This window comes from Gymnogyps californianus, chromosome 8 (assembly GCF_018139145.2).
Source record: "Gymnogyps californianus isolate 813 chromosome 8, ASM1813914v2, whole genome shotgun sequence".
Lineage (NCBI taxonomy): Eukaryota > Metazoa > Chordata > Aves > Accipitriformes > Cathartidae > Gymnogyps > Gymnogyps californianus.
Window position 1 is genome coordinate 22937209 of NC_059478.1, and position 17114 is coordinate 22954322.

General features: G+C 35.7%; 1 protein-coding gene across 4 annotated transcripts in view; it reads right to left on the reverse strand.

Moving 5' to 3' along the window:
- MIGA1 (mitoguardin 1) overlaps positions 1 to 17114 on the reverse strand; it is a 42323-nt gene that overhangs the window by 19747 nt on the left and 5462 nt on the right. For all 4 annotated transcript variants that reach the window (XR_007766879.1, XM_050901251.1, XM_050901254.1 and 1 more), the window contains exons 6-7: positions 16552 to 16688; positions 15669 to 15792 (exon numbers count right to left, since the gene is read on the reverse strand). Coding sequence is in view for 3 of the 4 variants with exons in the window: in XM_050901251.1 (XP_050757208.1) it covers positions 15669 to 15792; positions 16552 to 16688 (261 nt within the window). In the remaining variant the exon portion in view is untranslated. The remainder of the gene's footprint in view (positions 1 to 15668; positions 15793 to 16551; positions 16689 to 17114) is intronic.

Genomic DNA, 17114 nt, shown 5'->3' on the forward strand with positions numbered 1-17114 from the left:
ATGTTAGATGAATATGGAATATCTGTGTTTTCACTCAAAGAAAATCCTCACTACTACAAAAAAAGGCACAAAATTTGCATGTTATGACAAAAAAAAAAAGGTTAAAAAAAGGTTGGTAATGCTGAGTGAAATAATACCTTTGGCAAGTGATATGTGCATACAAAGCATAGCTTAGCCAAAGAAAACAAAACAGCCTTGTCAGCTATTTCTGACTTTCTGGCCACCACCACCCTAATACCCTAAAATACCCTTAGCCAAGCAGGTGCTTATCAATACCCACGCTGTGCAGAGAGCACACTATTATGAAAACGTTAGGGTGAAAATTAAGTTACTGCTGGAGTACATACCATGCAAGTACCAGGAGAACATTCTTAGACACAAGAACATGAAAAAAAAGAGACAGCAGCACAATGAGACTCCTGGAATGAACAGCTGCAAGAGGAACCCACCCACCAGCGGCTGCAACTGCTCATACAGTCACCCCTAGTTCTTATGTAGTCTAATACCTTCAGGAAAGGAATACTAGTGAGTATGTGAGCTTCAAATGTACTTTACTTATTTGAGAAGTCAGGGAGTTATTTTGGGTTCATTTATATTTGTAAAGAGGATGAAGTAGAGTTTCAGATGTGACACTGACAACAGTAATTGCCATCAAGACTCTTGGTGGTAGTGCCTTAAAATGCATACATGGTTCTAAAGTTAGATTAAGGGCATTAAAAAAAATGGAAGAATATAGAGTATTGCTAAAGCTCGTGAAACTAATCCTAGCTTTACAAGATTTTGCAAATAACTATTTGAAACTAAACAAGCTAAAAAACCCAAACCAGAACAAAGCTACTTTCACATCTATTCACAGAGTACTAATCTAGAATATTTATTTGTCTTTGCTCTGGTAGGTTCGTGTGGCAAGACTGACCACAAAACTAACCTTCTAAACTCTCAGAGCAAAATCTGACCTTAGAGATGGAACTGCACACAAATTAACTTTTTAGCATTCAATAGGGAAGTATTCACCTTCACATAATGTTTTAAAATTCTGAAAACTGCTTATATGTTATGTTCCCTCCAACCCTGATTGAAATATGGCATGAGTTTGCAAGTGAGTTTGACACTTACGTGCAGCAGTTAAAAAAGGAAAGCACTTACCCACTGGCAAAGAACTCCCTGGGAGTTAAGGAATTTAGTTCTGAGTGCCACCGTTAAAGCCATGGTTTCCTATTCTCCCCAGCCCTCCCACTTCAGTGGAACACCAGTGCAGTAACACATCACGAGCAGGAAAGCAAGATGAGAACGGAGAGACTTGATAGACCCTGAAGAGGAGAAAACCTTGCAAAGGAATCCACTTATGAAAAGTCAGGGTACCCCAAGAGCAGCAGGGTCCCAGTATTCTGCCAGGCTACCACACAGACAGCTACTGTGTTGTGTGCTAGTCAAGCCCCTTAGATGTGTGGCTTCATGCCTAGACAAAGGAATTACAATAATCAAGTTCAGAGAGCACAGAAGCATGAATTACTACATAATTCAGTTTCAAGAGAATGTGTCACAGTCTTGTAGCTAGTCACAAGCAGCACACTGGTTTGTCACCACTGTTGCTGAAGCATCCAACATCAGCTTTATTTGTGTTTATAAATAGTCATAACTCTGAGAGTGTTGACTGAATATTCATTAAAAAAATCATCACTCCTACCAATTAGCTACTAATGTACTATGTGAAGTCTTACAGGATGCACCTAGAAAGCAGTGAATATTACTTCATGTCATATTTATAAAAAGAAAACAATCCCAAACTTCAGATGGCACCATCTGATGACTGTGTTGTATAGCTACAGGTTAAAAAAAGGCAAGCCAAGAATGGAGCAGGGTGTCCACACAGACCATTCTGGATTTAACAGTTATTGTTAAGTTATGTGTTTACATTCTCCAGTAACACAAATATCTGGGTTCAAGAAAGTGCCTACAGTTGGAGGCATCTCGCCTCACTGTATATAAACAAAAGCTGTTATTGACTTCAGCATAAAAACATATTTCAGGTCAGGGTCTTTTAAAAATATCTAACCAAATCTTGTACTCTACCTGTATGTCAGCATCTATCACAAGTTAAACATGTCTCATGGTTCTCTGTTGGGACTGCTCTGATGCAAACTGAAGTGACAGATTCCTTTAAAGAAACCAAAACAACACGCCTCCCACCCCCACCAAAGCTACAAAAAGATACTCCAGCACTGTACAATCATCCAGCGTGGCTGTCAGTATGTGCTCACACCTCCAGTAGGCCCCTGTTGTGAATACACAGCTTCTGCTCACCAGTATTTGACTAGGAACTCAGCAACCAAAGCAGTGGTCTAATGGAAAGGAACAACTGGCAAAAACGGAGTATAGGACAGCACCAAGTACTCAGTATTTGCAATTTCACCTTCCTCCTAGTACTCACAGACCTTTTTTCAAGGTAAGTTTTGGCTGAGCTAACTGCTGAGCCTTCAAATTACATCCTTAACAAATACTTTAGTAGTTTTCATGCAGAGAATAATCTTCTGTTTTTGCGCAAACAGAAGGCCAAATCTTACTTTCTCAGTAAAAGTTGACTCAGAGCTTTCATGTTTCCAAGTACAGCTATAATCTTCAAGGTCCACATAAAAGCCTTCCACTACAATACTCTCACACAGGTATAAAAAGGCCCATTTTCCAAGACACTGGACACTCACCTAATTATCATTATGCAAAACACAAGATGTTCCTCATTCACACTGTGTTCTGTAGTTACTACTTTGATGTTATTCTTAAGACAAAAGGAGTCCAGCCAATTAAAAGCTGAATTAAAAGCATGTGTATAGATGACAGTAATAGATACTTCATGCTTAAACATAAATAAGTAGAGAATGCGTATAAAAATTGAATAGTACAATCCATTAAGTTTACATACATAAGCAATAAAATCCACCTGAAAACTGAGATGTACTTATTTGCAATATTTGTCATCTGGAAAAAGATGCAACTTTCCTAAAATAACCTTATAATCTTCAAGAGATTTTCCACATACTTTGGAAAGAAATAATAGCAATTTCTGGGATGTTTACAATAATTTGGTTATTTTCAGACCTTGAAGATACTGATTTTGTCCATAAAGTTATATTATCTGCTGAGCACCACAAGTTTAATGATGTATAAAACAAAACATGGCTACTGCTTTTATATTCTGAAACAGTAAAATCAAGCACCTTGAATGCTCTCATCTAGCAAAGGTAAAGACAGCACAAAATGCCTGTGCATAAGTAATCATTTCAGTCTCAAGTAAAAATCAAATATACCTAAGAAAGGAATTTAAGTATAATTTATTTCCTGTAATCCATAGACACAGGTACATTAAATAACTCAAGAATATTAGGAAATATTATATAGCTTTGATATTCTGGAATAGTGATAAATCAAATTTCAAGATTTAAATCTCCTAAACAACTCTTCCATAAATTTGACAACCTAACTGGAACATTTTCTGATAGCTGCAATTTTTTTTTTTTTAAGTGAAGAAATTATCAAAAGGCTAGAAATATCATTTTGTTATAGAGAATGTGACCTGTGAAAGTTGTCCCTGAATCATTGTGGCATGCTTTATTGTAAAACCAAAATCTCAAAATAGAAAGACCTCACCATGAGGAACTCTGCAATTCAAATCTCAAGGAAGAGGCAGAGTAAACACATGTGGTGCTACATTGCTGAAATCTGAATTTTAAGAAAATAAAGCAGCATCTATTGTGTATTTTATAACCTGAACTAACACATCATATATGCTGACAGCTGAGAAATCAGCTTGGTAAACACAAAATAAATGTATGCATAATGTGCACTTCTCTGGTTTACTACTCTGACTCTCTGCTTGACATAGACATATGATCCTGAAACAGATTTGAGATGTATATCCTGTGTAAACTATGTGTCACTGTTAGGGCTCTCCCTATCATACAGCTTTTCATTTCTTTGAAAAATGTAAACTTTGATTATTCATAACTGCACATTATAAGGTTCTACATTTACACAGGATTACAATTTTCTGCAACTTTTCTTTACCCTGAAGCTAAACATCAGTGGATCTTCCCCGATTTTAAGGTTTAAAATCCTATCCTTTACAGAAGAATTTGATTTCTGACCACCCTCCTGTTTTCAAGTCCAATAGTTTAGATAACATTTTCTGTACTTGTATTTGATTTGAGAGAGAAGATCTGGCAATCAAGTTTGCTCAGCTGTCTAATCTGGACAGAGTCTATTTAGATGGATGTGCAACACAAAGTTGTCACTGTTTCCTCTTCATAGGAGTAGTCCATTCTCCTGTAGTTCATAAAGCATCACATCTATTTTGTCCACAGCAAAGTCTAGTTTGAATTTCAGTGCTGCTTATTTTAAAACGTAGGCTGTCTACTGGGGATTTATAGCACAGTACTGTGAAGACTGCCAGATACCTTAGTCATCAGATCTGAACGTCACTGCCTTTTCTTAGTTCTTCACATCCTAAAACCAAGCACAACCTACCGCTATTTTTGCACAGACACTTTCTAGTGACAATGGAATGGTCTGTTCAACCACATTCAGTGTGATAGTAAGTTAACTCATTGTCATGCAGAGCAGATTCAAAATGCAATGTCATATTTACAGGAGAAGGAAATACAAGGTTAACTTTGAGGCTTACACTTCTAGAATTAGCTCCTTTCCTACCTTTCCTGTGCCAGAGGCCTCCATAAGCAGGTTAGGTAGAAAAGTCTTCTCACCAGACTTGAGGGACAAGTCTCAAAAGTAGGTGAGCTTATCCCTTTGGCCTCAGTTCTACTACTCCTGTGTAAACCTATTGAAATCAGTGGGTACTTAAAGCAAGATGTTTACACAAGTGCATTACTAGCAGTATCCCTTGCTTCTTTCCAAGGCAGTTCACTGCCTCCTTCTTGGCTCTCCCACCATGTATCTCTTCATAGAAGAGCAGATAGCAGCACACGCAGTGATGAAAAAGGACAAGAATAACCAGCAACTGTTGTTCAGCTCCTGAAACTTGTCGCTTTATAAAGTTTCCTAATTTGTTATATAAAAAAAAAGGAAAGAGTAAACAGTTTAGTATGCTAGCATATAGACTATTTTGCTGGACACAGCACAAGGGTATGGGACCATCCAACATGTTCTCTTCAAAGTAAGATTTTAAACACAAGACTGCTGGAAAGGTTTTTCTTTAGCCACTTTTATGCTTCAGGGATGCTGACATTTCAAAGCAAGTAAGACAGACTGACAAAAGGAACCTACATATTCATTTGTTCTTCCATTAAAAGAAAAATATACTGTCTAGCAGTTGGTAATTCTTCTTACATGTATGACAGTATCAGAAAAGATAGATTGATACCTTTCTATCCCTGGAATTAATAGAAAGATAGAAAGACAGAACCAACTATATAACTGATGATCCTCAGTGAAATAAACATCAAAAGATGCAAATATATATATTTGATTTGGACTAACATTTGGATTCTGTATTCAGAATTGAGACTCTAGCATGTTTGACACAGGCAAACTCTACAGGCACAGCATAATAACCCTAGTCTTCATTTGAATTTCAGGGCAGAATTGTCTTACAGAATTCTGCAGACTCCAGTGAAACTGCTCAGGAATGTGACTGGCTTCTGCAAACCCAGCTGCATACAGCATACAGTTTAAGAACCTAAATTAGCAAGACACATGCTTAACTTTAAACAATAAGACTTAAAGAATATCTTAAGTGCCCTACTGATTGGGGCCTGCTTGCATTCCACTTGCCCCAGAGAGTAGGAAAGAATGAGATAAGAATCCTTAAAAAGTTGTAGTGAATGAAGAGTTCTTCCTCTGGACCTTTAGTTTACTAAATAACACCAGTTACCAAACTTAAATTAAAAAACAAATTAATAACACTATAAGGTTGCTAAATGCATCAGTAACAACATTTTAATACTTGAATTATGATGTAAGTAATGATCAGTGCAACCTGACCCTGGAAGATAGCTTGACACTGATTAGCAGCTACTTGAACAGATGTAGTTAAAGCTGCTATCTCATCAATATATTAGTTATCTGTGGTAAATTAAAGTAAAATAAAGCAAAGCTTGAATAATAAAGAATGTACATAATTTAGGCTATCTGGAAATACATATATGTTTACCTTTAAATACTTGCAGCATATCTGCATGTAGAACAAGGGCAGCTTTAAATAGCAGTAGAGACAATAAAGCCTGGTGTGATCGACATGTGCTCTTGAATCAGCTACACTACAGCACTTTGTAGCAAACAGGATTATTAGGTAAGGTGGGACATAGTACATAGACCAGATATCCCACAAAGAATTAGTGAATTTACAGTAATTTATTAAAAAAAAAGTTTAGCTTGATCCAGCAAAAGGGAGATAAAACACATCTCAAACCCAGTTAATTTTTTGTAAGTTTTAGTAATTAACTGCATAAATACATGCACAAGAGAAAAATGACACAGAAACAATAAATTTTACTCCCTCTGTTGTACTGTTCACAGAACCTTTTGCTACAACTTTCCACAAAAATGGATTTATTCCCATATATAGGTTCAATTTTGAAACGTTTCAAGCTGAAAAAAAAGTTTAAGAAAATTGTAAGATATAAAAAGGCCTTTAGGAATGAAATGCTTACACAAGCTACTTGAGCCTCCCAGCTACAGGAGGGGAAAAAAAACCCCACAAACTATATGCCTGGTAAATAAATGTGTATTGCTGTAGCATTGGGGTATGCTGTAGCATTGGGGTATGGCTAGTGCTAAGTAACAAGCCCAGTACACAGCAATCGTTGAAGACTGTGCTATGTGGATATGCTACAACCATTTACGCCAGGCTGATGGGTCAGAGCCTTTGACTTAAATGGCAGCAAGATTTAAACATAGTAGACACATTAGTTAAGAAAAGTTGCCAGCTTTTGTATGCGTGCACACAGACACAATGTTTTCATTTTAAGCCCTTTAAAATAAATTGCAGATAGAAGTTTATCTATTTTAGTCCTAACCAAACTATTGGATTAATAAAGGAACTATAATGCAGAGAGCTACATTTGCTGATTTTATACGATTCTGTCAATATTCCATTTTGATATTGTGCTCAAAAGCAATCAGAAAAGCTCAAAATGTTGTTCCTGCACTTTCAAGATTAAGCTACAAAGCTAAGAGAGCTGATTACTTCTGAAGTCTTTTCAAACTCTAAACTGTCACTGTCTCTATCTCCCCCACCCCATTCTGGCTCTCCTTCCTTCATTTTGCCCAAGAATGTTTCAGACAAGCCTCTCTTAAAAATAGACTTTAATGCAAGAATAAATTGTTTTAGTAGAAGTTCTAAAGCAGGAATTAGCCCTATGGGCCAAAACATGTTCTTGATCATCAGTTTATATAACCTCATACTGCGATACTCCAGCCAGAAAAATAAACACTTATCCCGCCCTCACTACTTGCCATCTGTCTGGTATGATTTTTCCTCCCTCTGGAACATTTATACTCACAATGTATATAAAAACATAGAAGTTAAGTGTATATACATCCTTTTTAGTAAGAAAAAGAATTTGTAAACTATAACTTGTTAAGAATATACCACAAGAACATGCGAGAGGAGAAAAAAAAAAAAAGCAGCTTCCTGCCTTTGGAAGGCTGTTTCCACTTATTCCATACACCGCTTTTGAAAAGCGTTCAAAATTAAGGCAAGAGGTTATTAAATCAAGCCCTGATGTGTGGGGAAAATGATCACTTTTCTTTACACAAAAAGAAGGTAAATATGTGTACTTTTTTAAAAGGTTTAAAGAAAGCGGAGAAACTATTGACTAAAACTAAGCACTAGAATGGCCAACAAAAAAGATGCAAAAGGAACACTCAAAAAAAATATGCCTTAGTGTTAGTCATGTACGTTTGCTGTTATGGGGTAAGTGATAAACACACAGACAATACAGCATGCGTTAACTAGTCCTACTTGAGTAGTATTGTGGGGCACTAACTGCATAGACTGCTGTACAAATGTTCCTTACTCATGTAAGGAACTGGAACAGCTTCATTGTATTTCCCGCTTTTTATCAGGGATTTAAAATTGATGGGCAGAGAAGAAAGGAAAAAGAGGGAGAAAGTAATTAGAGTTTGTCCGGTAACTATGGGGAACCAGGAAGCTCACGCCAAGAAGAGATCTAGGGAAAGAGACTACTGCAGCTGCTCACATGTTGTAACGAATGAGCAGAAACAGTCGAGAAATAGCAGACGGATTTTGTGCTAGGAGGACTGAGCCGGGAAGCACAGGAACAGCTCACCGAACAAAGTTTGGGAAGTTAAATCAGGTGGGTGGATCGTGGCTCAATTATGAGCAGCCTTTAGAGCTAAAGGGAGGAATAGCTTGTATTTCATTTGAAGAGAAGCTCCTGTGGGAGAGAGACGGCATAAGGGAAAGGAATAATCTGGTCAGAAAAATGAGCAAAGGTGATTTTTATAAACAAGAGTTAAGTCCACATGAGAGAAGCAAGTTTTAAATGGACAAGGCAAGACACGACAATGTGGCAGGAGTCAAGAAGTGAGAGAGACAAGGGCTTAAACAGGAGTTTTGGTGTGGACAGAAAGAAGACAGGTTTCACTGATGCCATTTAAGGAAAAGCCACAAGGTGTATAAATAGCCTGCAAGGTTGGATCTAAGAGCAAAGCTGTTGGGCAAATGGTAACAAGGGTCCTCAAAAATCAGAAACAGTCTCTCTTTCAGATCTTATTGGAAGTGTTGTCAGAAGTTTCTATCCATATCACCCCCACAAGCTAATATACAACAAGTGACTTTGAGTTCTCCAATGCTGGTTCAGTGTACAGTAAAACAGATTATCTTGAGCCACGGCTGAAAAGACTTAAACTAATCTGTTTCACTATGCAATGAAATGGCATCTAAGCTTCAGCTTTTAAGATAAACACAAACATACACTCCAGGTTATCAAATACCAACATAAAGACACAGATTATCAAATACTAATCTTTTTCAGTACCAGTAATGTCACTGCAGGTCCACACAAAGCTATTTTGTGTTTTTAGTATAGTACTGCCAAAATTAAAAGTATCACTGAGAAAGCCAAGAATTATAATCTTTTCATGGACACAACATTTGCAGAAATATTTTTGCTTACAGTTTTAAGTTGCACTTTTAACTACCGATCTTACTCGACTATTCAACATTGTGTTTAGGTGCTTTCCGGTAAAGAATTTTGCTGAAGGCGATTTAGAAAGCAAGTGTTATTAATATTGGACAAATATGCCTTTAAAGAAAAGTCTTAACTATTATTGATAGCAGAACACATACTATCCAATTCAAACATCTGCCCTTTGAGTATCTGTTGTGAGTCAGAAATAAGGAGTTGCAATACAAGAGACCTCACAGTAAAATGCACTAAGCTTCAGCAGTTACTGAACTTCCACAAACTGTAATAGCTACATTATGTTCAAAATATGCATTAATTTTTTAAAAATAGGATTGGAATAACTTTTCTGCGCATTTCCCTCAGACTTAGTAATATTGTTTTCTTTCCGTTATAAGAGCATTTCTTCGGATGAATATATTTCCACACTTTAAAAAAAAAAAAAGCCATTGTTTTCTTCTGTTTCGATTTCAATTCTGTTTCAGCCACTAGAAAAATATTTTGTCCTTCTCCAAGAAATGAAGAAGTCATTTAATGTAAATTTATCTTCAAGGAACACAAAGCAAGCATGTTTTCAAGCTATCATAAAAAGTTATGCTACTTTGAAATTATTTCATAGTATGTACTACTAGAGCACACCTAAGTGAATTATTACAAACTGCTCACCTCCTCATTGGAGCCTGAGAATTATAAACAGAAACGTTTCTTGTGCATAACCAAATAAAACACAATACTCTCAAACTAAAATTTTTTCATTAACATTTCAGAGGCAGGAAGGAAAAATACAGGCCCTAGATATTCAACCATGGACAGTAAAACATTATAGAAGTCTGTGTTAATAAAATATATAAAAATGAGCTTTCAACAGTTTCATTGATTATGCAAAGATTTTTTTGTTTTGTTTTGTTTTAAGAGCAGCTGGAGAAAAGGTTTCTAATATGTAAATACATTTTCCAAAGAGTTTTGTCACTAGGTTAAAGGCTGTCCTTATTCTCTCCAAAATGCCAGACATATCTTTGAGTGTGAGAAGAAAATTAAAAAAAGAAACAGACAAACCTTCCAACAAAACCATCCAACAACACAGACGTTTGTGAGAGATCTTTTACTGCAGTAGCTCAAACAATTAATTTTTTTTAAATTGTATAATTAAAATAAAAAATAAATATTTAAAATAAAAATGTAATCAATGCATAGGTTTTAATATTATTATCAAAAAGTTTAAGGGCCAGCATACACAAGTCACTATTATAGTTTGAGTGCCGCCATTCCTTTTTACAGTAGAAATCAAAATAATGATATGAAGTATTAGGAATTCAGTACTGACAGGGAGCCCTACAATTTGAGAATTTTCTCCTCTGACCTGCAATTCTGCTCGTAAGTAAAGCTATTGTTTCTCTCCTAACTCTTTGCATTCCTCCCAAGTTAGCTGGACTAACATTTCAGTCTGCTAGAAAAGATCTAAAAAGAAAAGAAAAAAAAGATAACTTTCTTCAAGGACAGACTACAGAAAGTATTGGAAGCTTTTAACCCTCTACCCCTTCACATTTACCACTCCGAAATAACAAGATGAATATTCTTGTTTCACAGTTTTCTGCCAATTGTCTCCTTCCTGAGTCAGTGCAGCTTACGCCTGCCTCAGGAAAGCCTGTTTCTAAGCTTCCCATGTCGTTTCACAGTCCTAAGAGGATGAGCATAAAAACCACAGCAGTTTAGCCCTACATATTTGTTTTAATTTCATGTCCAGAAATATTTCTGCTATAGAAATCCTATTTTAGCTTGCTGGTTTATATGATAATTCTGAAAGTCCAGTGGAGAATGCAACAACAATGAACATAATTGCATTCCATTATTTCATCTATTTAAAATGCAAGTCTTTTCCAGGGCTGTATTCATTGTTTATAACTCAACAATAGCTTACAGAGTTGAAAATTATTATTTGCAATTATTTTTATTATTATTATTAATAGAATTCTACCCACAGGGAGAAAAGGTATTTATTTATACCTGTATCTTCTGCACTGCTAGAAGTTGAATATTTAGAAATATCTGGAAGAGAAAATATTTAGTTTACATATAACCAAGGGAAGAAAAAAAAAGTATTTGGAGGTGCTAATTTACACAAGAAGAATCAAACAAAAGGCAATTAGACTACAGCATGCAACCACTTCAAGTGATGATTGCCTGCTCTGACAAGTCACCTTTTACCTGTCATAGCAGACAGAAAAGAAGCATGTCAGGCCACGTCATGAAAGACTGTTGTTACAGTGACAAGCTATTGTATTCCAGCAGGGTCCCAGGTAACTCATTCCTGACTCTCCCATGCAGCGTGTTACCATAGTCTCCTCCAGAAGGCTGCTTCTCAAAGCTGGTTGGCAAATTGTTTATCATGCCAATCAACTTCAACTGGTAAGTGGGATCACAAAATGAAAAGCAAGTCTGTGGTATGACTGATCAATGGCAGCACTAAGATCTTAATTTGATTAGGTAGAGGGAAATGATGACCTGGGAAGAACAACATTTAAAGGTTTTGGGAAGGAGCAACATCTGTGACTAGTAGACAAGTAGGGGACAGAGTGGTTTCAGGAGCCCCAGAAGTTTGACAGAAGATTTTACAGAGAAAGCTGAAAACCAGAAATTGATGGAAATTTTCATCTTTGCCAGTTTCCTTCCTGACCAAATTTGGAGCTCATTATAACCCAGGGTTTCTGAATAAGAAGTGCTAGTCAGACATTTACGTAGCAAGTCTTTTGATAACACCTGATAGCATTTGTCCAACTGTCAGAGCCCTGTCTCCAGCTGTGGCTAATTGCAAGTGTTTCAGATGGAGAAAATGGAAGAAAAATCCACAAACTACATCTAACCATTATGTGTATCAGAGAAAAAACAAAGCAAAACATTTTCTGATTACCATTGTGGGTCAACAGTTGAAACCCTGAAGCATAAGAGCTTGTTATAAGCATTCTAATGACAAGCTGCAAGCGTTATGAACCTATTAAGGACAACAAAGGCTTTTTCTTGTTTGTTCCAAGGCCCATGAAAGAAGAAAAAAAAGCAGTAGTAAGGGGAAATGCTTAAATGCCAGAAAGACCACAATGACCATTTAGCCCCAAGTCCATCTCTTCCTCTCAAACACAAATAAAAACATCCCTCATAACAGCATTTAAAAAAAAAAAATAATCTTTGTCTAAAACACTGAAATACCCTCAACAACTTTCAGAGGTAACTCACTTCAGAACTCAACTTGTTTCACTTGAACAACCAGAAATTGGATCTAGTTATGACTTTGACAACAAGGTCTACAAATCCCCCAGCACCACATACTTTTTCCATGTGTAAGTAGCTATTCAGAACAAGTAAGTCACCTCCCAGTATTTTCTTCAATAAGGAGCTGGACATATGCAACTTAAACCACATATTAGCTTGTTTTTCCAAAGCATGGATCATTTTTATGGCTTGTTTTGAACTGTCTAGGATTTCCGTATCTTCTGAAATATGAACAACAGAACTTGACACAGTATTCTAAAAGCCATACAAAACCAAGATCGTATCTCTGCCTCTATGCTGATGCAGTCCTTTTCACATAGCCAAAGATTAGCAATGGTCTTTTTTCTACAGCTGAGAACTTATGCTGACTGTGATGCATAATTTTCCTAACGCATTCCAAGAGTGTTTCTTTATTATTTTTCTTTTAAAATCTCTCATCTATATGTACAATCCATACTTGCCTGGATTCAAATGTAATTTGTTAGACTGTAACCATTTGAACAGATAATTCAGATCAGTATTGCTCACCTTCCCTTTTCATTAATTCAATGCTTTTAATGCCCTAAGTGATCATTTTTTATCAACTTCCAGCTCTACAAATGATTTTATCATCAACTACATAGCTGATAAAATTACAGCATTTGACCAAACATCTTCTTTAGAAAGCAAACCTTTCCCTTAACAGTGGGCAGAAGTATAAACAAATGTTCTTGTCAGTGAGCTAATTGATATCATCTAATGTATGCTATATCAATCCCCCAAATTGCAGATCTCAAAAACCTACAGTCCAAGAAAAACTACCTACCATGAAACTGTATCAACTGGCACTAATTACACCTTTTATTACGTTGTCTGTGGTAACAGAACTGCGAATTAGCAACTCTTATTTCACAGGCATGACGCTTGACTTGGGTGTTGGAGTTTTGGGGTGGTTTGTTTTTTAAGATTTGGAACTAAATTGGTGATTTCCCAATTATTTAGAACATTTTCCACTTTCCAAGATTAGTGAATAGTAAGTGATGGATTAAGGTGCTTTCTTCATCTAGCTTCTTTAAGAAGTTTTGAGTATAAATCATCCAGGACTACTGATTCTGACTTAGCAGATGCTGCCTCTTTTGCCACAAATGATATGCATTCCTACAAAACAGAGCCACCTTCATGTCTGTTCCTGTTCCTGTCATTTGTATTTTGCAGTAGGATATTATTCTTATTCTTAGTAGTGTAAAGAATGCTGTACTATCTTTATTTCTTTTGACCACTGGGATTTCATAATTTTCTTGGACTTGCTTATTCTTGTGGTTCTTGAACCTTTCCATTCCTGTTGTTGCTAATACATGCACATGTGCGCACACACACAGAAAGGAAAAAAAAAAGATCAATGTTTATACTAGCATACTTCCTAGAAGAGTAATACAAAGCTTTGAATAGAAGTGAAACAAAGTAAGTATTACATGTTAACATGTACATTTTGAGGTAGTAAAGGAAAGTCTGTTGACAGCAGCTTTCATTTTCTTTCATTAGATTACCAAATACAAGGAGAAAAAACAGGGGGGAGGGGGGAAATAAACCCATGAGAGAGCCTCTAGGATTCTCCCAGACATACTTTTCTGTCTCTCCCAGGAAAGTTACCAAAAAACTGTCAATCTCAAAAACATTATACTTCAAACATTCATACACTACACTCACTGTCATATCCTACAGGAAAGTAAATTATCTAAGAAATTTTGAGTGATGAAATGTTTTTATATCAAATATTGAACAAAAACATCCTCTGTATTAAATCTTTCAAGCAACACAGTGCTTGGGAGCAGATGATGTTGTTCTGTTTTTGTTCTATAATATTCTGGAAGAGTGAAGCATTCTTTAATATATTACTTGCTGTTCAAGCCACAAATTCAAGATAATGATGAAAAAGCCCCAAATCCTGAACAGTGAAAACACTACTCACTAAACCACTTCATTACTTGTTTTCCTCACTCATCTGGGCCAGCACAAATAAAATTCATAATAAAGTAACAGACATCTACTCAAGAGATCACAAATGATTTCTGCAAAGAACATTTGAAAGGAGTTCAAGTCTCAGAACATTCTTGGTAAACAAGAATCCAGTTATCACATCTAAAAAAATAAAATATCAATTTAAAATACTTCCAGAGTAATCAAGCAAAACAATAACTAAACACATTGAACATCACATGGAGTCCTTTGAATACCATTTTATTAATTTTGCCTGAAGATAGAAATTACAAATAAACTTCTAATTTAATAATGGATATACAATGCAACTTTATTTAGGGCTTACGGTTGCAGACACCAAAATAGAACATTCAAACACTTTTCTGCTTTAAGAATTACATTAACAGGTGTACACAGATATGTCAGAAAGCCAACTCTGACCTAAATTTAATTCCCACCTTACTCAGAGCTGTATTTAGTAGTTGCAGGAGGGCTAAGAGATGAGAGTACTGCCACCTCGTGCTAGTCAAGCTGAAGCCTAACAAACAAGACTACTGACTAAAACTAATCCCAGAACATGTTCTGCCTTTAAAGTCTCACAGTTATTTGAGATCAGATGCTTGATCTTGAATTATGAAAGAGACTAATAGCATCAGTCTTTAAGAACATCTTAAACCAATTCTTTAAATAAAAATAATCAAACTATCTGTACTTAATCAGCATGTCTGGCAGCAACTACTCATTATATTTGCCATTTTAACATCCTGGTTTTAGTCACTCATAACTGTGATAAATTTCAGTCACCAGGGATAAGAGCTTTGGTAATGTATATCTGTTTCAGACTAAGTCTTTCCGGTTTGGTTTTGGTTTTTTGTAAAAAAATTAAGACAAAAAAAAAAGTACATGCATACACAGTTTGATAGTTCAAAAGACATATAAAACTTCTTTTGAAACGCTTTAATACACCCATGCTATAAAAAGGGTCATATATTCTTACTGCATAAATATTTAAATACCCAAGTCAACATAAACTTTAGAAAGTTGAGAACTATTATGAAAATTCTCAAGTATACTGACAAGCCACAAAGAAAAAAAAATATCCTCTCAGTCCATTCTTATCTGAAATACAAGCACTACATCAAACATTACATAATAACGTAAAGAACCTGAATGTTTTTCTGTTTGTTTACTGATAAATATAAATTCTGCTCAGTGGATATTTCAGTGACTTCCCCCTGCCAAGAGTCATTATTACAAGCAATAAAAATGTAAAATAGGAGTACTCACCAATATCATTAGCTAGAGAAGCAGGATCAGAGGCCCCAAGGGTGGCTTCAAACTCCTCCTGAAGACGATAAGCTCTTTGAAGAAGGGATTCAAGCTTATGAATGAATTCAGCACTGATGATATCCTGCAAGACAGACATTAGAAGATTTTCTATTTGTTTACAGTCGGTAAGATTCCTTTGTAAAATCCAAGAATATTAAGCCTTCAAAGAGCAAACCATGCCACATTAATTTCCTACAAACCGCACAAGGACACTGTCAAATGAATACTTCAACATCAAAAATATACACACTTCTCTAAACATACACATATTTTATTTAGTGTAATAAAAATAAAATCTAAATTTTAAAATACAATTATCTGTGACGTTTACTCCACTAGAAATAATGAAATCCACACAGGTGTATGTTTATTTCAAAATATTTTTAGCATTTAGTTCATAAGAACAAAGGAATACAAATAAAGTTCAAGCACATTATTTGTGAATATTCACAAATTAATCATCTTTCCCAAGGCCTTTATCTTTGCTAAGCAGATCTCCTCTCACATAGTCATAAAAGAAAGGGATGACCCAAGGGATTTTGTGCAGAGAAGCAGCATGCTTAGTAGCTTGATAATACCATCCAGAAGCAAACACTGATGCAACAGCAATTGCCAAAAAATAAATAATGCTAATTCCCTCCTCCCGCCCTCTTCCAAATAACCAACCAAAAAAAATCAAAAGGAACAAAGTTAGATGTCCTTTAAATGCAATACCACCAAACTGGAAATTTGAATTCATTCTCAGTTTTGGTAATTGAATTAGAAGTCAAAAAGATTCAGGTAACAAAATGCAACAAATTGTCAGGGCAGCAACAGTAGATTATAGATTGAATATACTCACTTCTACGCTTTCTTCTGCAATTGCGTCTCCCGCTCCCAGCTTAATGGAACCACAACTTGCTTCATCTTCAACTTGCCTGTTACGGAAAGTTAGCGCCTGCTCCCATCGGCGCAGTGCTTCTTCGAAAAGCTCCATACCTAGGGGAGATCAGGAATACCTCCATTCCATCAAACACACAGCTTCCATGTGTATTCACATTTTAGAGCTGCAGGAAACTATGTAGCTAATAAGCATGATTATAGCAGAGATGTTTTTAAAACAACAGCAATTCCCAGTCTAAAAAAAACAAAAAAAGAAAAAGATATCTGCCTTTTTAATAAGATAAAGAAGTTCACAATATGATTAAAGCAACAATGTTCAATGTATTTTTTCCTATTTACTTTTAAAAATAATTTTATGGATTACTACTACAAATATAGGAATAAAAAATATGTATTTTGAAAAACTAACTCTAGATCAAGTAAGACCAATCATTATTTTATGGAAATGTTCTCAGACACATGCCAACAGGACACTGTGAAAGAACACCACAATAATATTGTGTAAGTGTCACTTTCCCGTAA